Here is a 24,363-nt window from a genome sequence, read left to right on the forward strand (position 1 = left end):
GATGTGGCTCTCCCAGAAAGACGTGTGCTTGTGTAGCCCTCCCAGAGCCCCAACCAGTCACTGGGTTTATGGCGTTTGGGGGGAGCCTCCTGTATCTCTCAAGGGTCTTGGTCTTTCTGTGTTACCCTGTCTCTCTCTGCCCTCCGAGACTCTATTTCTTTGTCTTGGCCTCTGACTCAGTCTCTGTAGAGCTGAGCTAGGCTGGACCAATCTCCCACCCCCAGGGGGCCCTCACTGGTAAAGTACCCCCACGTAGACAACGCTTGGGCCCAGTGCCCAGGCTGGAACAGGTGACAGCAGCTGTGGATCTATCTATAGCTCCCTTGCCCTTCAATTGTTCCCAACATCAAACAATGGTTGGGCCCTGGATTAGAGGCACCCCCCAGCAGCCCTGCTGAAATGGATCCCGGGGGCAGGGGATGAGGCTTACGAGGGCCACACTGTGATCTCTCGTGTCTACTTCTGTCTGGATCTCCATGTTCCTACCTATAGCTCTGGGCTCTAAGGCCTTCCAGCTCAGAGGCTGAGTGAGTAAAGGACCAGTGGATAAGGGACAGGGTGTGTGTGAACAGCAGACGGTATACAGGCATGTGAGTGACACGTGGGTTTCCCTCCTCCTACCTTGGTTGACAGACACTCATGGGCACTGGGATGCCAGTTCCATGAGGGCAGAGACCTAGTCTTTTTTATTCTTTGCTGCAGACCAGCCTGAGCCTGGCCATGGCACGTGTTCAATATATAGTACATCTCTGACCTTGGCCCTTAGGAAGAGCAAGGGTGTGCTGTGTAGTGGCATGACATAAGTGTGAGCAGCAGTACGGAGCAGTGATGAAGAATACGTTATCTAACGTCAGACTGCCTGAGACTGAATCCTGGCTCTGCCAATTACCAGCCATGAAATCGTGGAAAATCACTTAACCTCTTAACAATGGAGATTCGTACAAAGTACCCACCACATAGGATTCTGATGAGCACTATATGGGTTAAAACATCCGAAGTGCTTAGAACAGTGCCTGGCACATAGCAGAGACTCATGATGTAACGTGGGTTTCCCTCATATTATATTATTATTTACATTATTGTTGTTACTTTCAAGATATCTCATTAAATGAAAAAAGGGAGGAGCAGAGAGGAATAGGTGGCTGGAGGCTAGGAAAGGGACAGACTGATATTTTTTCCTTGTGTATCCTTTTATACCTTTGAATTTTGAATCATGTCTATGTATTACCTATTTCTTAAGTGTTTGCTAAATGAATAAAGGTCACTTCTAACATATCGACCCTTGAAAAAGCAAGCCCCTACTCTGTGCCAGAGGGGAGGGCCTGGAGGAGGGCGGGTCCTCAGGGTGTGGGCTCAGTGCCCTCAGCCCTGGGTCTGAGTCCCTGGGACACCCTCTGTCCTCCAACCCAAAGGTGGAAAAGATGTATCCATGCAAGATCATCCCAGAGCAAATTGTAAGCCAGAAGGAAGGCTTCCCAGTTTCTAGGCCAAGCAGCAGGGGTGGAAGGGGCAGTGGAAAAAGGCTCCTGCCCTCTTCCCTGGCCCCAGCCCCCAACTCTTCAGCCCAAGCTATTCTTAGAACCCAGATAATGCCAGCAGTTGCTGCTGTTCATATCAGCTTCCAGAGCCACCGGGTCCTGAGAGGCTCAGTGCTGCCCCCACCCCCAGAACGCTGGCCTCTCTGCAAGGTATGGGAGTCCTGCTCGCTCTATCCACTGTATCCCGCAGGCCACTGCAGGTAGGTAAGAGGACTGGGTGGTGGGCCCCTCCAAGACTTCCCTTGCCAGGCAGCCGAGTGGAAATAGGAAGGGCTAAAGGACACCCTAGGGCATGGGCTGACCCCTGGAGGTCACCATCCAGATAGTCTGACCCGGCCTCAGCCTCCAAACTATGCTCAGAATATGAATGAAAGGGCTGGGGGCTCCGGACACGGGTTAGCCTGGGGAGCTGGGGTGGGGGAGAGTGGAAACAGCAGCAGGAGGAAAGCCTGGGAGGGTCAGTGTATAGGGGAGGGAGGACGCTAAAAAAGAGGAGGAAGAGATGGCAGAAGAGGGTCTGATAGCTCTGGCTCCAGAGTCAGACTGTCCAGCTCTGCCCCTTACTTGCTATGTGACCTTGACCTTTTCCTGTTGGAGCTTCAATTTCCATCATAAAATGAGCATAACCTTATTCCATTGGGTTGTTAAGCAGAGTCAAGGAAATAATGTATGTAAAGAGCTTAGCCTGTGCCTGACACCTACAAGCCCTATGTAAATGTCTGACGACATTACCGTTGACTGTTTGAACAGGCAATGGTTCTTTTTTAGCTTTGCACCTGCAGGCACTAGGCTGGGCACATGTTAGGACTGCCTCTTGGAGTCCTTGCTCTGCCATTTACAAGCTAAGCTACCGTGAGTTAGTTACTTAACCTCTCTGAGCCTTGGGTCCTTCGTTGCAAAATGGATATACGAAGAGTACCTGCCTCATGATGTTGCTGAGAGATATAAATGAACCAGAGTGCTTAGCCCATGGTAAGAGATCAACAGTGTGAACACGCCAGCCCTGTGGTGATGTGTATGTTGGGGCAGTCTGGAGAGGAGGCCTTGGGTCTGCCACTCTGGGGATGGAATTTGAGGTAGTGCCCAGGGCAGCCAACATTCTGGAAGAGACATCCTTGTGGGCATACGTGGGAGGAAAGTCCCAGGGTCTTAAAAGACCACAGCCACCCCACTGCCAAAATCCTGTGCCAAAACCTTGGCCCTGCCTGGGGTCTCAGGATCAAGACAGGCTTGTCCCAGCCTCTGTCAGCGTCCCGTTTTGTTGAGTTCAACAAACACTCTCTGATGCCACCCAGATTGGGACTGGTTGTAGGCTTGCTCCTAAGGAGGAGTCTGTCTGGTAGAGTGGAGACTGGGGGAAGAACTCTCAGAAGACCAATTAGAGGTAGAGTGGGACGGTGGGGTGAGGTTGTGTCTCTGCCCTTGCGATCATGGTCAGTCAGCTTGGTAGGTGAAGGGCAGAGAGAGGCTCAATGAGTTGGGATTGGAAACCAACCCAAACAGTCTACCCTGGGTATCTTGAGGTGTGCAGGGTGACCCTGCACTCTCCCACATCTCAGGTTATACTGCAAGCCTCTCTGCGAATCTGCACTTTGCTAACTTAAGGGTGAGAGGTCTCCCTGAGCACAGCCCTCAGTGTTTTTTTTTTAATAGGTTGAAAATGTTGTTATTACAAATATCTCTATTTTCCTACCTAATTCTTTGGGCCTTAAATTTCATTTCCCAATCATTTTCCAATTGAAATTTTTCAGATAATTGTATAGTTACAATAATTTATAAGAAATAATACAGGACTTCCCTGGTGGCACAGTGGTTAAGAATCCACCTGCCAATGCAGGGGACACGGGTTCAAGCCCTGGTCCGGGAAGATCCCACATGCTGCGGAGCCACAAAGGCCATGCACCACAACTACTGAGCCTGTGCTCTAGAGCCTGAGAGCCACAGCTACTGAGCCCACGCGCCACAACTACTGAAGCCCGTGCGCTTAGAGCCTGTGCTCCGCAACAAGAGAGGCCACCACAATGAGAAGCCCACGCACCACAACAGAAGAGTAGCCCCTGCTTGCCGCAGCTAGAGAAAGCCTGCGCACCGCAATGAAGACCCAATGCAGCCAAAAATAACTAAATAAAATAAATTTATAACAACAAAAGAAAATGTAAACTAGAATCACCCTATATTAAAAAAAAAAAAAAAAAAGAACCATCTTCCCCAGGGGCCTCTCACTCTGCTCCCTGTTGCCTTCTCCATGCCAGGCCCAGTGGATATTGCGACTTGCGTTTCTCACCTACCCAAGCCTGGGCAAGCTTCTCCTTTCTTTGCTGTCCTGGGTTTAGCTGAGCCAGGCTAACAATACAGCACAGTGCTTAAGAGTTCTGGAGTCAGACTGCCTGGGTACAAACCTTCAGTTACTCTGCCCCTTTGATCCTCTGTTCCTCATCTATAAAGCAGGAATAATAACAGCACCTACTCCACAGGGAATTAAATAATACCTATAAAAAGAAAGAGGTACAATGCCTCCCCAAACTCAGTGAATAAATAAGGGAAATACAGGGACTTCCCTGGCGGTCCAGTGGTTAAGATTCTGAGCTTCCACTGAAGGGGGCACATGTCCGATCCCTGGTCAGGGAACAAAGATCCCGCAGGCCGTGAGGTGCAGCCAAAAAATAATAAAAATTAAAAACAAACAAAACAAAAAACCAAGGGAAATACATACCACCGATACAGAGACCATGAGAAGGTCCTCAAGAAAGGGTCATTCCTAAGACCGTGGGACCCCATTCTCATCATTACACAATTCCCTTCTGGCTTCTCTCTAGCTCCCTCCCTTCTTGGTGAAAGTGTGGGGAGATGGAAGGACAAGACTATAGCCTCTCCCTGGGGTAAGGCTCCCATTGCTGGTTTCAAGGTGACAACTGCCTTTCCCCATATATATAGAGTTGTTGGTCTCACCCAGTGCTTCCTAGCTCCAGGGTCTCCCTACAAACAGCTGGCAGTCTAGGCCCAGAGCCCTGCCATCCTCTAGCCACAGGAAGAATAGAGGGTCATCTCCTCATCAAAGAGCTGAATCCATTCTACTTTCATGCCATCCACCCACCCATGCAAATATTTACTGAAAAGTAAACTTTGCTATTAATCTGGGAAATCCTAATGAGATATCATTTCACACCCACTAGCCTGGCACAATCAAAAAAGCCCAACAATACTGAGTCTTGGTGAGGATGCCGAATAAGGGCAATTCTAATACATTGCTGGCAGGAGCGCAAATTTGTAAAACCACTTATGAGAGTAATTTTGTATTATCTAGTAAATCTGAGTATGCCCATGACCTTCAACATACTGCACAAGGAGGCACATATTAGACTGTTTACCCTTTGTAACAGCAAAATAGTAGAGACAACCCCAAAGGATCATTCATAGGAGAAAAGGTAAATGAAATGTGGTATTTTTATGCAATGAAACCTATAGAGCAGTGAAAACAAATGAACTAGTTACTCTTATCAACATGGATGAATCTCCCAGCATAAGGCTGAATGAGAAAATCAAACTGCACAAGAACACACGTTACCATGTAAAGTCCCCCAAACAGGAAAAACAGTATCATATATTTTTTTAGAAACACACACCTAGTAAAAGGACTAAAAATGCATACGACCTACCTCGCACCATGAATCAAAGACCTAAATGTAACAGCAAAACCCATAAATCTCACAGAAGACAGGTGTGAGTCTTCATGATTTTGGATTAGGCAATGGTTTCCTAGGTATGACACTCTAAACATAAGCAACCTAAGAAAAAAAATAGATGAATTAGATTACATCAAAATTAAAAACGTTTGTGCTTCAAAGGACACTATCAAGGGGTGGGATAGGGAGGGTGGGAGGGAGACGCAAGAGAGAGGGGACATGGGCATATATGTATACATATAGCTGATTCACTTTGTTATACAGCGGCAACTAACACAACAATGTAAAGCAATTATACTCCAATAAAGATATTTTAAAACACCCCAATTTCTTCAATATAAAGAGGCTGCATAAAATATATAGATATTTACCAAAAAAAAAAAAAAGACAACATCAAGAAACTGAAAAGAAAACCCACAGAATGGGAGAAAATATTTGCAAATCATATATCTGATAAGGGTCTGGTATCCAGAATATATAAAGAATTCTTAAAACTCAATAATATTTTTGCCCTTAAAATGGGTAAAAGGTTTTAATAGAATTTCCCCAAAGGATATATACAAATGGCCAATAAGCACACGAAAACACGTTCAATATCATTAGTCATTAGGGAAATGCAAATTGAAACCATAATGAGATACCACTTCACACCCATTAGGATGGTCATAATCAAAGAGATAAGTGTTGGTGAAGATGTAAAAATTGAAACTCTCATACATTGCTGGTGGGAATGGAAAACAGTGCAGCCACTTTAGAAAACAGTCTGGCAGTTCCTCAAAAAGTTAAACATAGAGTTACCATATGACCCAGCAAGTCCACTTATATAACCAAGAGAATTGAAAACATATATCCACACAAAAACTTGTTCATGGCAGCATTATTTATAGCAAAAAGCAGAAACAACCCAAATGTCCACCAAGTGATGGATAAACAAAACGTGCTGTATTCACACAATGGAATACCATACCATAAAAAGGAATGAAATATTGATTCATACTACAACATGGATGAACCTTGAAAACATTATGGTAAGTGAAAGAAGCCAGACACAAAAGACCACATACAGGATTCCATTTATAGTAAATGTCCAGAATGGGCAAATCCATAGAGACAGAAAGCAGATTAGTGATTGCCGGGGCTGGAGACAGGGAGGAATGGGGGAGTGACTGATAATGAGTATGGGGTTCCTTTTGGGGGTGAAAATGTTCTAGAATTAGATAGTGGTGATGGTTGCACAATCTTGTGAACACACTAAAAGCCACTAAACTGTACACTTAAGCAGGTTGAATTTTATGGTATATGAATAAAAAAATGGCATAGGGGCTTCCCTGGTGGCGCAGTGGTTGAGAGTCCGCCTGCCGATGCAGGGGACAAGGGTTCGTGCCCTGGTGCGGGAAGATCCCACATGCTGCGGAGCGGCTGGGCCCGTGAGCCATAGCCGCTGAGCCTGCGCGTCCGGAGCCTGTGCTCCGCAATGGGAGAGGCCACAACAGTGAGAGGCCCGCATACCACAAAAAAAAGAAAAAAAAATGGCATAGAATAATAAACACCAAATTCAGGAGACTCTTAACTTCGCCAGGGGTTGGGGAGGTGCGTTGTAGAGGGGCACACAGGGGCCCTTCAGCTATATTAGCAGTTTTTATTTCGCAAGTGGGGTGGTGGGTATATGGTTGTCTGTTATACTAACATTTATACTTTTCTCAATGTTTTTATAATAAATAAAATTTAAAAGCATTTACTGAGTGTTAAGTAGGACCAGGCACTGGGCTACTTGGGTGGTATAATGGTGAGTAAAAGTGGATCTCACCCTTCCCAAAAGGTAGATAAAGATAAGTAGTGGGACTTCCCTGGTGGTCCAGTGGTTAAGAAGCTGTCTTGAGGGTGTCCCTGGTGGCGCAGTGGTTAAGAATCCGCCTGCCAATGCAGGGGACACGGGTTCGAGCCCTGGTCCAGGAGGATCCCACATGCCGCGGAGCAACTAAGCCTGTGCGCCACAACTACTGAGCCTGTGCTCTAGAGCCCGCAAGCCACAACTACTGAGCCCATGTGCCACAACTACTGAAGCCCACGTGCCTAGAGCCCATGCTCCACAACAAGAGAAGACACCACAATGACAAGCCCGCGCACCGCAACGAAGACCCAACACAGCCAAAAATAAATAAATTAATTTAAAAAAAATCTGTCTTGCAATGCAGGGGATGCCAGTTCGATCCCTGGTCAGGGAACTAAGATCCCACATGCCACAGAGCAACTAAGCCCTCGTGCTGCAAATACTGAGCCCACGTGCCACAACTACAGAGCCCATTCCCTCTGGAGCCCGCAAGCCACAACTAGAGAGCCCGTGCACCACAACTAGTGAGCCCACACGCTCTGGAGCTCCCGAGCCACAACTAGAAAGAAGCCCGTGCACCACAACGAACAGCCCGAGCACTGCAATGAAAGATCCCGTGTGCCGCAACTAAGACCCAATGCAGCCAATAAATAAATATTTTTTTTAAAAAACAATGGATAAGTAGTAAGCGGAAAAGAGGGGCTATAAGTAAGTCATCACTCCTTTCTGGGCTCCTGTTTCCTCATGGATGAAATGAGAGCTGGACTAGAAGCTTGTTGATAGAAAGTCTCTGAGGATCCTGGGTGCTGAGGAGTGTATCCCCTTTATCAGCTCACAGCTTCAAGAATTCATCATGCACGATGAGCACACAAGCCCTAGAGTCAGTCCTGGTGCCATCAATCACCCCAAGTGGGCCTAAGGTAAAGCCCAACTGAGTCTGTTTCTTCTCAGTAAAATAGAGACGGTAACTTCTCCCTCCCAGGATTACTGGGGCATGTAAATGAGATAACACATGTAAAGTGTCCGGGACAGGCCTGGCACACAGTAAATCCTCAACACATGGAAGAGCCCTCCCTTTGATTCCAAAGGCATTTCCTGAGCAGCATGGCTGGGCCAGGCCTGTGGTAGGTAGGGGCTGGAAGACACAGGAATTCCACTCTGAATGGCCAAGCAGTGGCCCCCAGTCAGGCGTGGAGACAGCCTCATAATTCCAGGCAGAGTGATGTCATTGCTAAAAAGAGACAGCAGCCACGTGCACAAATGCAGACCTCCGTGCAATGCAGACCCTGGGATGACACAGATGTCCCAGTCAAGAGGCCCACTCTAGGCTTGGCCAGAGGCCCTTACAGGGGGAAAGGCAACATACAAAGAGATTGGCCTCCATTCACACTGCAGTGCAGCCCTCCTTGCCTTTTCCTTAAACTAATTTAGACTCAAATGTTCCCACAAACCCAACAGAGTTTGCAGTGGATTCAGAAGTCAGCTTTGGGAAGCCTGAGCTCGTGGCACATCCCAAGGTACGTGTGTAGGTGCACAATGGCTAAGAGTGTAAAGCTGCATGACCTTCGGCAAGTCAGGGCATTTCTTCAAGCCTCCAAGTCCCCAGCTGTAAAATGGACATGATAACAGTACTCACCTCATAGGTTTGTGGTGAAAGTGAGATAACAACTGTAAAGCCAGCAGCCAAGTACCCGGCACTTAACGAGCAGATCAAATAAAGATTAGTCATTGTTAGAAAAAAAACAAAAAACAGATTCCATTTTGAAAGTGAGGGAAGTGGGATTCAGAGAGGTGAGAAGTCTTGCCCATAGTCACACTGATAGTTTGTGGAGTCAGGATTTGAACTCAGGTCGGAGACATGAAAGGCTCAAGACATCATAAACTCGCTCTGCTCCAAAATCTTCAGCAGGTTCCCTGATGTCCACTAAAGGGAACCTATCCTTGCCATGGAGGGAGGAACCAGCAAAGGCTTGAGGCCAGAAGGACCTCGGGCAAGTTCCCTAATCCTGGGTTCCTTGATCTGGGATCCCTGAGTAGGCCTGAAGAGGTCTCTGAATTCCTCCACATGGTCTGCTAAAAGTTTGAGTCTAATGAAGATTCTCAAAGGAGCCTATGGCCTCAAAAGTAACAAACGACTGACTTGACCTCACTTCCCATGTTTTCTTATCACCCAATGGAGATACAGTACCCACCTGGAAAGGCTGTGAGGGGATCAAATGAGATAGTTTATGAGAAGCACCTGAAACATCCCAAGCTTTCACTTAATGTTGGTTTCCTTCCCTTCCTCCCTCCCCAGCTTATTTCCATCAGTCGGCAAATATTATTGAGTATCTACTATTCCAGGTGCTAGGGGTAAAGTGGTGACCAAGACAGATATTGCCCCTGTTTTCATGGAGCTCACATTCTAGTGGAGGGAAACACATAAAATTAATAATTTCAGATACTAGTAAGTGCTATGTAGAAAATACACAGGAAAATGTGACACAGGCTGATCAGGTGGGGATGTCATCTGAGAAGGAAACATCTGAATGACAAGAAGGAGCCACTTACGCCAAGATTTAGAAGAAAAGCATCTGAGCAGAGGGAGCAAGAAAGGCAAAGACTTGCTGGAAACATCTTTGGCCAAGAGCCCCTCACTTCCAGTCCCACCACAAACTGGATCCCCTTGAACAAGTCACATAACTTCTGAGGCTCAACTGCCACATCTACAAAATGGGAATGAAAATACCTTACCTGCCACAATGTGAGAGGACACAACCAAAGGGGTGTTAAGGTCTGGGATCCTCCCCAAATCTCACAAATAGGCACATGATACACGTCATTTGGCACCCATCTTGGAAGAGGAGAACCTGCACAGAGAACCCTGGGTCATGATTTTTTAATCTCATGCTGCCCTAGAAATAGCTTCCTTTGTTCCTTGTTAGCCCGGTGGACTTTTTCTGGCACCTGGGGCCTATTATAGTAACTGCTGCTTCAGACTCTCCCTTAGGTACAAAAGCAGACAAAAGAGGGACATCATGAAATCACAGTTGTGGCAATAAACAGACCACCTATCCCTTCCTTCCCACCAACAAGATGGGAAAGCTCAGTCTGTCCTGTAGGTAATGTACATACTTTATTATTTTTTAAATATTTATGTATTTATTTATTTTGGCTGCACTGGATCTTAGTTGCAGCACATGGGATCTTCGTTGTGGCATGTGGGCTTCTTAGTTGAGGCATGCATGCAGGAGGATCTAGTTCCCCAACCAGGGATCCAGCCTGGTTCGCCTGCATTGGGAGCAAGCAGTCTTACCCACTGGACCACCAGGGAAGTCCCACATACTTTATTTAAGGAGTTGGAAACATCCTGTACCCTGGATTGGGCCGCTGATTTATAATCAGTCGGAGTTCTCTCTCCTAAATATCTCTTTAATCTGTCCCCTTCTCTCCATCTTCTCGGCCCCGCCTCATCATCTCACACCTTAACTACCTCTGAGATCTCTCTCTGGCCTTGGTCTCCCCACTTACAAACCATTTGCCATGCTGTAACCAGAACCTAACACACCATGTTTCCCTCTTCCTTAATATCCTTAGACAACTCATTGGACAAATGCTAAACTTCTTAACCTAGCATCCAAGGCTCCCTCCCCAAGACTGAGCTCCTAAAAGCCTGCTCCAACCCCCAGACCCTCCTCAGTATCTACACCAAACTCCTCATTGTCTCTAAAACAAGACTAGCCACATTCAGAATTATTTGCCTTTGCTGTTTCTGCTCCTGCTACTTGGTACACTAGCCCCTTTCCTGCCTCTAACCTCCACCCCTACTTCCTTCACTGTTTACACACGCTTACCTGTCCTTCAAGACCCCAAAAGCCTTCCGTACTTCCCCAGAAAAACACTGTTTACCTGTCTACCTTTTTAATCAGAGGTGAAAGCCGGGGCTCTGTCTTATTCATGGTTAATTCCCCAGAGCCCAGACTGATAAATTCAGTTTAACTAAAATTCATATCAGGTGCTTCAGACTGAGAAGAATCCTATCACAATCCAGAAAGAAGGCACAGTTAAAGAACTGGGGAGCTGCCAAGGGGTGAGATGGAGGTAGGGATAAAAAAACCTGCATTAAAAAAAAAAAAAACTGCACCAGATCCTGATGCGAGTGATATTGGACATTTTGTGAAACACTGGATCACCCTCAAACGTTCCTAACTTTAAAACTGCTGGAAAAATGAAATTACTTTCCTTTTGCCATTAAGGCTTTTCCTGCAGCTGTCCCAGGGTTGGAGAAATCAGGTGTTCTTTTCTGGGACCCAGCTGGGTTCCAACACTGGTTCAGCCTTTAACGTGTTATGGGACCCTGCGCTGGGCTCTGTCTCTGTCTCTGGGCCTCTATTACCACACCCACTACCACCAACTGTGTGTCCCCAAGGTAGTGACTGTCCCATTCTGAGTATCAGTTTCCCCATCTTGCGTCGGAAGTCAGCAGTTGCGACGCCCTACGAGCTTTAGCTTTTCAAACCCGTAGCTCCCGGCGGCCCCAACACGACTCCTCCCTTTCTTCCCAAGGTGCTGTTCCAAAGCTGTCCTCACACGGACCGCCCCTTCCCAGCCACCGTCCAGCTCCGCTGCTCTTTAAGCCCTGCCTGGGGTAGGGTGGGGGGGCGGATTGTGTGTGGGGGGGGGTGGTGGTGGGAGGGGACGCGCAAGCGCGTTGGATCACATCGAGGCCCCGCCCCCTGAAGCTCCGGTGAAGGCGCGAGGGGGCCTGAGTACAGAGAGCGGCAGGACGACGAACGAGTAGGTTGGGGCACGGCAACGGCGGCCGGCAAGGGTCACGTTTCTTCGGGAGGAAGGCCATGAGGGAGGGGTCTGTCAGCGATTGGAGCCCCGGAGACCAGGAGATGTCGCAGCTCATACCCATGGCAGGGACCTAGAAGCTGGTGTCCAGTGAGGGGGTGGGGTTGGTGCTTCTCGATTGCAGATTTCCTAGATCTCCTGACTCCAGATTGTGCTGGTGTCGGGCGCTCGGTGCCGGTGAGACTAGAGCCGGAGTTTGTTTTTTTTTAAACAACAAAAGTGGAAGCGATTAGAACCAAACTTTGCCTCTGGTGGGAGCGAGCGGGCCGTGAGGTGGGGCAGGCCTGGGCAGGAGACCGTGTTGTTGCCCCGGGCCTCACGCAGGCATTGGCCTCGCGCTTGGCTTTTAAGTCCGACCGGGGTTTTCTTGTGGGCGTGTTAAGGCTTTTGGTGATCTGGCTCCAGTATGTCATTAATTCATCATTCTTTCATTTAACATTCATTGAATACTGTAGTAGGCGCTGGAGCTAGAGAAGTGATCAAGACACACTATTCCCAATGATACAGGGGAAATTAATGGGTCGTAGAAAAAAGCCCTGGGCGGGGAACAGGGACGGCTTCTGAAACTAAGTCGTGAGCGGTGGGGATTGTCCCAAAGAGAGACGACAGCAAATGCCAAGGCCTGGAAGCGGGAGACTAGCCGGTGTGTCCTGAAGATACATCACTCCGAATCTGTTTCGTGCCTAGGGAAGAGATGGTGGTAGTCGGAACCACGCCTCCTAACGGTGAAGGTGGAGAGAAATTAAGGAATTTAGAGTATTGTATACTGAGATAGAATCCACAGGATTTGGGGAGAATGGGGTGTAGGAAAGACGTATGTACAAGGCTTGGGTGCCTGGGTCGGGTTCATCAAGAGTAGGAGCAGATTTATGGGGAGACAGCAATACATTCTATTCTGGTTCTATGGAGACGCTCAGTAAGCAGTTGGATATTCTCCGTTGAAGGTCAGGAAAAGCACTGCAGTGAAGTTATAGATTCGAGTGTCATCAGCAAAACAGAAATAAAGCCACAAGAAGGATTGAGACTGTAGAATGAGAAAAACAAAGGGCCCAATTAGCACTTCTCATAGCAATTATTTTTGTCTTATCTTTCTCTGCGTCCTCAGTCAGGGTCCTGGCATTAGATGCCAATCAGTAAAAACCCAACAGCAGGTGGAGATAATAGAATCCCAGAGTTGTGAAGAGATGGGGGCCAATGGAGGGTTCCATTGCTCTAATGTCAGAGTCACAGCTTCTAGTCTTGGCTCTGCCACCAGGCTGCTGGTTGACCTCTGACAAGTCTTCTACCTGTAAAGTAGGTACAGCCAAAAAAGAAGCTCCCATGTATAGAGCTTCAAACACTGCTAAGGAACTACACACAGGTTTTTTTTTTTTCATTTAATCCACATGGTGACCTTATTTATAAAGGAAGTAATTATTATGGATTCAAACCCAGGTCTGACTGACCTCAGAGCTTTGTTCTCTACTATGACTGCCCTTATCTATGTCTCACCTGACAGGGTTGTTGTCAGGACCCTCTTGAAATCACATGCTCATTCTTTCAAAACATTGTGCTGAGGCCGACAGACTATCATTATTGGTCTAGCACCAGTTCTGTCATGGGGAGTGGGGGATGGAGCTGAATGTGATGGAGGTTACTTGTCATTCTCCAGCTCTCTTCCTGGGACCACTGAGCTGGGCAGCCATGTTCTAATGACTGGTGTTTCCAGATTTTTATCCAGATTTTCTTACACCCCTGGGGCCTACTGCAAAATCAGTGAGTGTCAAAGTGTGAGTTGGTTCACCCTGTGTGTCTCTGGCAGCCAGTTGGACTCCTCCTATTACATTGGGCACTTGGGTTTCAATTATTTCTATCCTGCTAATATGATTTCTCAAGAATATTTTCTGTCTTTTGGTTCTATGATGATAGATGTCCATACAAGGAATGTAATCATTTCCTGCTAGTGAGTTTGCCTCTGGTTAGTATGAGGGAGGAGTTCACCTTATTTGCATTTAATAGTATTCCACAAAGAGCTCCTTTCCCCCACTCCCACATAATTTATTTGAAACCTGCCGACATGGGTTGTTGGAGCTAGAAGGGAAATTAATAATATATTGCAGCAGTTCCCGTCCCAGGAAAATTTATTAAAAATACAGAGCTTCAGCCCTTCCCTCCCCTCAGACCTCTTGAATCAGAATCTCTAGTAGGGCCCAGGAATCTGTATTCTTTTCCAAGCTCTCCAGAATATTCAGCCGGTTTGGAAACCATGGTCTACCCCAGACCCCTTGTTTCACAGGTAGAGAACCTGCAGCTCTGGGAGGAGAAAGAACTTGCCACAATCACATATGTTATTAGTGCCTCTTTCTCCAATGGAAAGCATTGGGCTGGGAGTCCAGAGACCCGAGTTCAAGTCCAGGTTTTACTAGTCATTACCTTGGGCAAGTCATTTCATCTCTCTGAGCCTCCGCTTCCTTACTGTGAGAATAAGGTCATCATTGGATTAGGACTCAAAAGAAGGAGTGTCAGTGGAAATGCTTTGTCAAGCTTTCCATTTTGTGCTCATGGAAATTGTTAAGAACTGCCAGCCAGTGTTCGCTCCCCCGTACCACACTGCCAGTTGTGGGGCCCCAGGCCATCTGTCAGCCCTTCTCTCTCCTTCTGTTGCAGGTCGGGATGGCCACCGGCTGGGGGAGCCTCTTGCAGGATGAACAGCAGCTGGAGGAGCTAGCAAGGCAGGCTGTGGACCGGGCCCTGGCGGAGGGAGTGTTGCTGAGGACCTCACAAGAGCCCAGCTCCTCGGATGTAAGCCCCTGACCCCTCCTCACAGCACTGACCACGCTGCTTGGGTCCTACTAGGCCCCTGCCAGGCTGGAGGCAGCTCCTTTGGATTATCTTTTTTTTCAATAACTAAAATTGATCTCTAGAAGTATGTAAAGTTAAACAGCACCATGCTAGAGTAATCAAATTTAAGTCTGGGGCTTGACGTGTGACTTAGGCAAGTTACATAGCCTCTCTCAGCTACAGTTTCTTCAAATATAAAAAGGAATAATAATGGGGACTACCTCATGGAGTTGGTAAGAGAATTAGAAGGTAATTCATGTGAAGCACCTTGCCCAGTAAACTGTTATTTTTTAAGGGCCCCTAGTCACCCTGCCTTCCCTGTAATAAGTTTGTGGTATATCCTTCCAGGTCTTTCTCTGTGCATTTACATACATATATATGTATATAAAGAAATATAGTTGACCCTTGAACAGTGCTGTGGTTAGGGGTGCCAGCCTTCTGCGCAGTTGAAAATCTGCATATAACTTATAGTCGGCCCTCCATATGTGCGGTTCCTCTGTATCAGAGGTTCAGCTTCCACGGATTCAACCAACCTCAGATCGCGTAGTACTGTAGTATCCACGATTGAAAAACATCTGCGTATAAGTGGACTCGTGCAGTTCAAACCCATGTTGTTCAAGGGTCAACTGTATATAGTTTTTAAAAGACAAATTGGATGATATATATTATGCTGTGATATATTTTTGTTTTCTTTTCATTTAACAATCTGTCTTGAACTCTTTCCAACTCCCTCCATAAAGGTCAGCTTCATTCTGATGCATAGGATTCCAAGTGTGAATGGATCACAGTTTAGCTTTCCTCTACTGATGGCTATTCTGGTAATTTCTAACGTTTTATGACTACAAATAGCCCTACAGGGAACGTCCACGTACATGCCTGTTTGGGCACCTGTATGTTTCTCTAGGGTTGATACATAAAAGTAGAACTGCTTAGTCTAAACCACATCTTTAAAAAATCTCATCCTTTAAAAAAGAAAAACTTTTAATTTGGTGACTAAGTAAGACATTTTCAAGCTTCAAAATTCAAAGGGTATAAGAGTTTACAGTTTAACCCTCCCTTCCACATTCCCTAGCCACTCAGTTCTCCCTCCCTGAAGGCAACCGTGTTTTAGTATTCTTGTTTATTCTTTAGTTAGTTTACTCATAACAAGAAAATACGTATATATTCCTTTTCCCCATTTTTTACACAAAGAAGCATATTAGACAAGCTCTTCTAGCCTTAACATATACCTTATGATTATCCACATTAGTAACTAAGCCACATACTTTTTTTAAAACCAATTTCTAGATTTATTTATTTATGGCTGCTTTGGGTCTTCGTTGCTGCACGCAGGCTTTCTCTAGTTGCTGTGACTGGGGGCTACTCTTCGTTGTGGCACGCGGGCTTCTCATTATGGTGGCTTCTCTTGTTGCGGAGCATGGGCTCTAGGCGCGTGGGCTTCAGTAGTTGTGATACACAGGCTCAGTAGTTGTGGCTTGCGGGCTCTAGAGCACAGGCCCGGTAGTTGTAGTGCACGGGCTTAGTTGCTCTGCAGCATGTGGGATGTGGGATCCTCCCGGACCAGGGGTCGAACCCGTGTCCCCTGCATTGGCAGGTGGATTCTTAACCACTGCGCCACCAGGGAAGTCCCAAGCCACATACTTTTTTTACCAAGCCACATACTCTTTTGTCTCTGTGTGCCCAGAACCTAGTTAAGGGCCTGATAGAGAGTCCAAATTCAATAACTTTACTGAGGCCCAAGTGAATGAGAATGGCTGTCACCTAAGGTAGGCTGATACTATAAAAAGTCTGCCTCTGGCTTTGGGAATATAATTGCATGGTTTGTGAACTTCAGATTTTGTGAACTTCTTGTGTGAACCCATGATGAAGTACCTTCCACTCCGAGATTTTATTTCTTCTGTTAATCAGTAGGTATTGTGTGCAGGTCCAACAGCTGGTCCTTCTGGAAGTCAATGGAGCCTAGAAAAGGCACAGTCCTCAGTGAGATTTCCAGTCCAGAGAAAAAAGACAGGAAATGTGTGTATGTGTATGTATGTGTGGGGGATTTCATTCCAAATCTTTACCAGGTGCCTGTTCTATGCCCGGCCATTCTAGGCACTGAAGACACAGGTGAGTCAGCCAGAGGCTCTGACCTCTGGAGCTCATGGTCTAGTTGGAGAATGTACCACAAGACAAAATTAAATAATATCAGTTCTGGAGACTTCCATGGTGGTCCACTGGTTAAGACTTCACCTTCCAATGTAGGGGGTACGGGTTCGATCCCTGGTCGGGGAGCTAAGATACCATATGCCTCATGGCCAAAAAAACAAAACATAAAACAGAAGCAATATTGTAACAAATTCAATAAAGACTTTAAAAATGGTCCACATCAGGGGCTTCCCTGGTGGCTCAGCGGTTGAGAGTCCGCCTGCCGATGCAGGGGACACGGGTTCGTGTTCCGGTCCAGGAGGATCCCACATGCCGCGGAGCGGCTGGGCCCGTGAGCCATGGCCGCTGAGCCTGCGCATCCGGAGCCTGTGCTCCACGGCGGGAGGGGCCACAGCAGTGAGAGGCCCACGTACCGAAAAAAAAAAAAAAGGTCCACATCAAAAAAAGTCTTTAAAAAAATAATAATGTCAGTTCTATGACTGAGTATTTACTACCCGCCAGGCACTATTCTAAACATTTTGGAATCTCTAACTCATTTAATCCTCACCACAGCAGAGATGAGGAAACCAAGGCCCAGAGAAGTTAAGTAACTTCCCAGAGGTCATTTAAATGGTGGTATAATTGGCAGAGCCAGAATTCAAATCCAAGGAGCTTGCCTCCTGAGTCCATGCTCTGAAATTACATTTTTTACTGCCTCTCCTAGGATACTGTATAGGACACCTGGAAGAAGGATCAATTCATTAGTAGTATTTGAACTATATCTTAAAAGACAAATCACAGAAAGGAACAGCATAGCAGAGGCCCCAAAGAAGGAAAAGGCAAAACATGTTCAAGAGAATGCAGCTGAATGCAGGGGACATAAGTGGATATAGTGGGAAAGAGTCAGGCCAAAGTCAGACAGCCAAGAGGCTTTGGGTACTGGGCAAAAGAAGAGTGTGAACTTTATCCTGTAGATCAGGCCTACAGACCAGCCACGTGCAGATTAAATAGTTGGCTTCTGCAGTGTTTAGAGAGTTAATTTATTTTTTAAAATACATGACCAGGGTACAAAATTCAAAAGGGTATTCAGTGTAGAATAAGTCCTTCCTCCAGTAATGGTTTTCCCTCCCCAGAGGCAAGCATTATTAACAGGTTTTTCACCAGATTGTCTTTAAAAAGTCAGAGCCAACATTTTTTTTTATTGAAGTACAGTTGACTTACAATATTGTGTTAGTTTCAGGTGTACAGCATAGTGTTTCAGTATTTTTGCAGATTATACTCCATTATAGGTTATTACAATGGAATGGGTATAATTACCTCTGCTATACAGTATATTCTTGTTGCTTATCTATTTTATATATAGTAGTTTGTTTCTGTTAATCCCATACCCCTAATTTGTCCCTCCCCACTTTGGTAACCACATATAGAAACCCCTTTGTTTTCTACATCTGTGAATCTGTTTTGCATATACATTCATTTGTATTATTTTTTAGAGTCTATAAATAAGTGACATTATACAGTATGCTGATATCATACTGACTTATTTCACTAAGCATAATATCTCCACTTTGTTGCAAATGGCAGAATTTCATCCGTTTTATTGCTGAGTAGTATTCCATTGAATATATATACCATGTCTTCTTTATCCATTCATCTGTTGATAGATACTTAGGTTACTTCCATATCTTGGCTATTATAAATAGTGTTGCTGTGAACATTAAGGTGTATGTTTCTGAATTAGTGTTTTCATTTTCTTCGGATATATAGCCAGGAATGGAATTGCTGGATCATATGGTAGTTCTGTTTTCAGTTATTTGAATAACCTCCATACTGTTTTCTATACTGGCTGAAACAATTTACATTCCCACCAACACTGTATGAGGGTTCCCTTTTCTCCATATCCTCTCCAACATTTGTTATTTGTAGTCTTTTTGATGATAGCCATTCTGACAGGTGTGAAGTGATATCTCATTGTAGTTTTGATTTGCACTTGTCTAATTAGTGATCTTGAGCATCTTTTCATGTGCCTGTTAGCCATCTGTATGTCTTCTTTGAAGAAATGTCTATTCAGGTTTTCTGCCCATTTTTTGATTGGGTTGTTTGTTTTTTTGATATTGAGTTATATGAGCTGTTTGTATATTTTGGATATTAACCCCATGTTAGTCGCATCATTTGCAAATATCTTCTACCATTCCGTAGGTTGTCTTTTCATTTTGTGTTACATCAAAGAGTGTTCCACCTGTGTTCTCTTCTAGGAATTTTATGGTTTCAGGTCTTACATTTAGGTTTTTAAACCATTTTGAGTTTATTTTTGAATATGGTATGAGGGAATGTTCTAATCTCATTGTTTTACATTTGGCTGTCCAGTTTTCCCAGCACCACTTATTGAAGAGACCGTTTTTTCTTCATTGCATATTCCTGCTTCCTTTGTGGTAGATTAATTGACCATAGGTGCATGGGTTTATTTCTGGCTCTGTATTCTGTTCCATTGATCTATGTGTCTGTTTTTGTAACAATACCACGCTGTTCTGATTACTCTAGCTTTGTAGTATAGTCTGAAGTCTGAGAGGGTTATACCTCCAGCTTTGTTCTTTTTTCTCAGGATTGCTTTGCAATTCAGGGTCTTTTATGGTTCCATATAAATTTTAGGATTATTTGTTCTAGTTCTGTGAAAAATGTCATGGGTGTTTGGATAGGGATTGCATTAAGTGTGTAGGTTGCTTTGGGTAGTATGGCCATTTTAACAATATTAATTCTTCCAATCTAAGAGGATGGGCTATCTTTCCATTTCTTTGAATCATCTTCAGTTCCCTCCATCAATGTTTTTATAGTTTTTAGAGTATAAGTCTTTTACCTTTTTGGTTAAATTTATTGCTAGGGATTTTATTTTTTTGAGATTTTATTTTATTTTATTTTTTTTTTTTTTCTCTTTCTGCTGTTTTTATTTTTTTATTTTTTTTTTTAAACATCTTTATTGGAGCATAATTGCTTTACAATGGTATGTTAGTTTCAGCTTCACAACAAAATGAATCAGTTATATATATACATATGTTCCCATATCTCTTCCCGCTTGCGTGACCCTCCCTCCCACCCTCCCTATCCCACCCCTCCAGGCGGTCACACAGCACTGAGCTGATCTCCCTGTGCTATGCGGCTGCTTCCCACTAGCTATCTACCTTACGTTTGGTAGTGTATACATGTCCATGCCTCTTTATTGCTTTGTCACCGTTTACCCTTCCCCCTCCCCATAGCCTCAAGTCCATTCTCTAGTAAGTCTGTGTCTTTATTCCTGTTTCACCCCTAGGTTTTTCATGACATTTTTTTTTTCTTAAATTCCATATATATGTGTTAGCATACGGTATTTGTCTCTCTCTTTCTGACTTACTTCACTCTGTATGACAGACTCTAGGTCTATCCACCTCATTACAAATAGCTCAATTTCGTCTCTTTTTATGGCTGAGTAATATTCCATTGTATATATGTGCCACATCTTCTTTATCCATTCATCCGATGATGGACACTTAGGTTGTTTCCATCTCTGGGCTATTGTAAATAGAGCTGCAATGAACATTTTGGTACATGACTCTTTTTGAATTATGGTTTTCTCAGGGTATATGCCCAGTAGTGGGATTGCTGGGTCATATGGTAGTTCTATTTGTAGCTTTTTAAGGAACCTCCATACTGTTCTCCACAGTGGCTGTATCAATTTACATTCCCACCAACAGTGTAAGAGGGTTCCCTTTTCTCCACAGCCTGTCCAGCATTTATTGTTTCTAGATTTTTTGATGATGGCCATTCTGACTGGTGTGAGATGATATCTCATTGTAGTTTTGATTTGCATTTCTCTAATGATTAGTGATGTTGAGCATTCTTTCATGTGTTTGTTGGCACTCTGTATATCTTCTTTGGAGAAATGTCTATTTAGGTCTTCTGCCCATTTTTGGATTGGGTTGTTTGTTCTTTTGTTATTAAGCTGCATGAGCTGCTTATAAATTTTGGAGATTAATCCTTTGTCAGTTGCTTCATTTGCAAATATTTTCTCCCATTCTGAGGGTTGTCTTTTGGTCTTCTTTATGGTTTCCTTTGCTGCGCAAAAGCTTTTAAGTTTCATTAGGTCCCATTTGTTTACTTTTGTTTTTATTTCCATTTCTCTAGGAGGTGGGTCAAAAAGGATCTTGCTGTGATTTATGTCATAGAGTGTTCTGCCTATGTTTTCCTCTAAGAGTTTGATAGTTTGAGATTTTAAACAGGATTATTTTTTACTTTCTCTTTCTGATATTTCATTATTATTATGTAGAAATGCAACAGATTTCTGTATATTAATCTTGTATCCTGCTATCTTGCTGAATTCATTTATTAGTTCTAATAGTTTTGGGGTGGAGACTTTAGGGTTCTCCATATAACGTATCATGTCATCTGCAAATAGTGATAGTTTTACCTCTTCACTTCCAATTTGGATACCTTTTATTTCTTTTTCTTGTCTGATTGCTGTGGGTAGGACTTCCAATACTAGGTTAAATAGAAACAGTGAGAGTGGGCATACTTGTTCCTGAATTTAGCAAGAAGGGTTTCAGCTTTTCATTGTTGAGTATTACGTTGGCTGTAGGTCTGTCATAAATGGCCTTTATTATGTTGAGGTGTGTTCCCTGTATACCCACTTTGATGAGTTTTTATCATGGATGGATGTTAAATTTTGTGAAATGTGTTTTTTGTGTCTATTGAGATGGTCATGTGATTTTTATCCTTCCTTTTGTTAATGTAGTGTATCACATTGATTGATCTGTGAATGTAGAACCATCCTTGTGACCCTGGAATAAATCCAGCTTGATCATGGGGTATGATCCTTTTTATGTATTGTTGGATCCAGTTTGATAATATTTTGTTGAGAATTTTTGCATCTATATTCATCAAAGATATTGGCCTGTAATTTTCTTTATTTGTAGTGTCTTTGTCTGGTTTTGGTATCAGTGTAATGGTGACCTTGTAGAATGAATTTGGGAGTCCTCCAGTCTCTTCAATTTTTTGGAATAGTTTGAGAAAGATAGGTATTTGTTCTTCTTTGTATGTTTGGTGGAAGTTCCCTGTGAAGCCATCCAGTCCTGGACTTCTGTTTGCTTGGAGTATTTTTATTACAAATTCAATTTCACTTCTAGTGGTTGCTCTGTTCAAGTTGTTTCTTCTTGATTCAGTCTTGGCAGGCTGTATATTTCAAGAAATTTGTCTGTTTCTTCTATGTTGTCCAATTTGTTGGCATATGACTGTTCATAGTATTCTCTTATGATTTTTTATATCTCTGTGGTATCAGTTGTTATTTCTCCTCTTTCATTTCTTATTTTGTTTATTCAACATTTTTTAAAATCATGAAATTAAAAAAAAAAACTCTAAATACCCAGCTTACCTTGAAAAATCAGGTCATTTGGCAATCCTGGCTCACTTTCCTTCATGGCAGCAATTGGCTAGAGTGGAGTTATGACTGCCCCCTTTAGATAAGGTGGGGTTCTTACTTCTGTCACTCTCTGTTGTATTGTTTTCCTGGCTGTGAAGATGAGTGTTTATTGCCATGCATGTGCTATAGTTTTTCTTATAATAGAAGAATATGACTCTATGTCTGTGTGTCTATTGAAAGTGAAAAGACTGTGTTTCAGCCTTTAGCCTATGGACAGCAGAAAACAGCGCTATACTATTGATCCCAAATCCAAGTGGGCATAATGAGTCACGTGGACAGAGGCAGAAGAAGTCTTAACAGAAAAACTCTCTGGGAGTTTTTCATGCCACATGAGATTTGTTGGAGGAGTCAGAGTTCTGAGCTTTAAAACCAAGGAAATACCCCTGCAGTTTTCACACATGCATTCAGTGTATTAAGTCACCCCTTACGTATGTGCAGTATTTCCTACTCTAACTCCTAAAGGCTTCAAGCTAAAAAAAACCTTACTCTCACAAACACCCTTCCTTAATTTTGTCTTAAATTGATGCTGAGGATGGCAATTTAGGAATTATTTTGAAAATTTTAATTGGACTTACATTAATTACCTGACATTTCTACTTTTAGAAATTTATGAACCTTCTCACACACAAAATACCTAGAATGTATATTCTAGGATGTTCATGGAAACATCAAGTTGTAATGGAGGAAACAAAGGAAACCACCTTGATGTTCATAATAGAAAGCTAGATTCAATAAATTATGTTATATACAAAGAATGGAATACTATACCACCATTAAAAAGAATGAGAGAGACCTTCAATATGGTGGAGGAGTAAAACGTGCAGATCACCTCCCTCCCCACAAATACATCAGAAATACATCTACATGTGGAACAACTCCCACAAAACACCTACTGAACAGTGGCAGAAGACCTCAGACTTCCCAAAAGATATACATATTTTTTTCCTTTTTCTCTTTTTGTGAGTGTGTATGCTTCTTTGTGTGATTTTGTCTGTATAGCTTTGCTTTTACCATTTGTCCTAGGGTTCTGTCTGTCCGTTTTTGTTTTTCATTTTTTTTTCTTAGTGTAGTTTTTAGCGCTTGTTATCATTGGTGGATTTGTTTTTTGATTTAGTTGCTCTCTTCTTCCTTTTTTTTCTTTTTTTGAAATTTTTTAAATTTTTAATATATTTTTTTATTTTAATAACTTTATTTCATTTTATTTTATTTTATTTTCTCTATCTTTTTTCTCCATTTTCTTCTGAGCCATGTGGCTGACAGGGTCTTGGTGTGCCGACCAGGTGTCAGGCCTGTGCCTCTGAGATGGGAGAGCCGAGTTCAGGACATTGGTCCACCAGAGACCTCCTGGCTCCATGTAATATCAAACGGCGAAGGCTCTCCCAGAGTTCTCCATCTCAATGCTAAGACCCAGCTCCACTCAATGAACAACAAGCTACAGTGCTGGACACCCTATGCCAAACAACTAGCAAGACAGGAACACAACCCCACCCATTAACAGAGAGGCTGCCTAAAATCATAGTAAGGTCACAGACACCCCAAAACACACCACCGGACGTGGTCCTGACCATCAGAAAGACAAGATCAAGCCTCGTCCACCAGAACACAGGCACCAGTCCCCTCCACCAGGAAGCCTACACAACCCATTGAACCAACCTTAGCCACTGGGAGCAGACACCAAAAACAACGGGAAGTATGAACCTGCAGCCTGCGAAAAGGAGACCCCAAACACAGTAAATTAAGCAAAATGAGAAGACAGAGAAACACACAGAAGATGAAGGAGCAATATAAAAACCCACCAGACCAAACAAATGAAGAGGAAATAGGCAGTCTACCTGAAAAAGAATCCAGAGTAATGATAGTAAAGATGATCCAAAATCTTGGAAATAGAATGGAGAAAATACAAGAAACGTTTAACAAGGACCTAGAAGAACTAAAGAGCAAACAAACAATGATGAACAACACAATAAATGAAATTAAAAATTCTCTAGAAGGAGTCAATACCAGAATAACTGAGGCAGAAGAATGGATAAGTGACCTGGAAGATAAAATAGTGGAAAGGGACTTCCCTGGTGGTGCAGTGGT

General features: G+C 43.9%; 2 protein-coding genes across 9 annotated transcripts in view; one reads left to right on the forward strand and one right to left on the reverse strand.

Moving 5' to 3' along the window:
• MYH7B (myosin heavy chain 7B) overlaps nt 1–11,622 on the reverse strand; it is a 40,935-nt gene extending 29,313 nt beyond the window's left edge. The window contains exons 1-3 of the mRNA XM_079946510.1: nt 10,886–11,622; nt 9,786–9,901; nt 5,195–5,323 (exon numbers count right to left, since the gene is read on the reverse strand). Of these exons, the coding sequence (XP_079802636.1) occupies nt 5,195–5,204 (10 nt within the window). The 5' untranslated portion in view covers nt 5,205–5,323; nt 9,786–9,901; nt 10,886–11,622. The remainder of the gene's footprint in view (nt 1–5,194; nt 5,324–9,785; nt 9,902–10,885) is intronic.
• Nucleotides 11,623–11,746: 124 nt separating this feature from the next.
• Nucleotides 11,747–24,363, forward strand: part of GSS (glutathione synthetase) — a 37,642-nt gene continuing 25,025 nt past the window's right edge. For 4 of the 8 annotated variants that reach the window (XM_079946507.1, XM_079946502.1, XM_079946508.1 and 1 more), the window contains exons 1-3: nt 11,747–11,828; nt 14,535–14,669; nt 15,449–15,526. In XM_079946507.1, the coding sequence (XP_079802633.1) occupies nt 14,541–14,669; nt 15,449–15,526 (207 nt within the window). In that variant the 5' untranslated portion in view covers nt 11,747–11,828; nt 14,535–14,540. Of the gene's footprint in view, nt 11,829–11,897; nt 12,066–12,607; nt 12,620–14,534; nt 14,670–15,448; nt 15,527–24,363 lie in introns of those variants that run through there. The other 4 variants (XM_079946503.1, XM_079946504.1, XM_079946505.1 and 1 more) reach the window with 4 other exon arrangements.

Source organism: Stenella coeruleoalba, assembly GCF_951394435.1.
Source record: "Stenella coeruleoalba genome assembly, chromosome: 15".
NCBI lineage: Eukaryota > Metazoa > Chordata > Mammalia > Artiodactyla > Delphinidae > Stenella > Stenella coeruleoalba.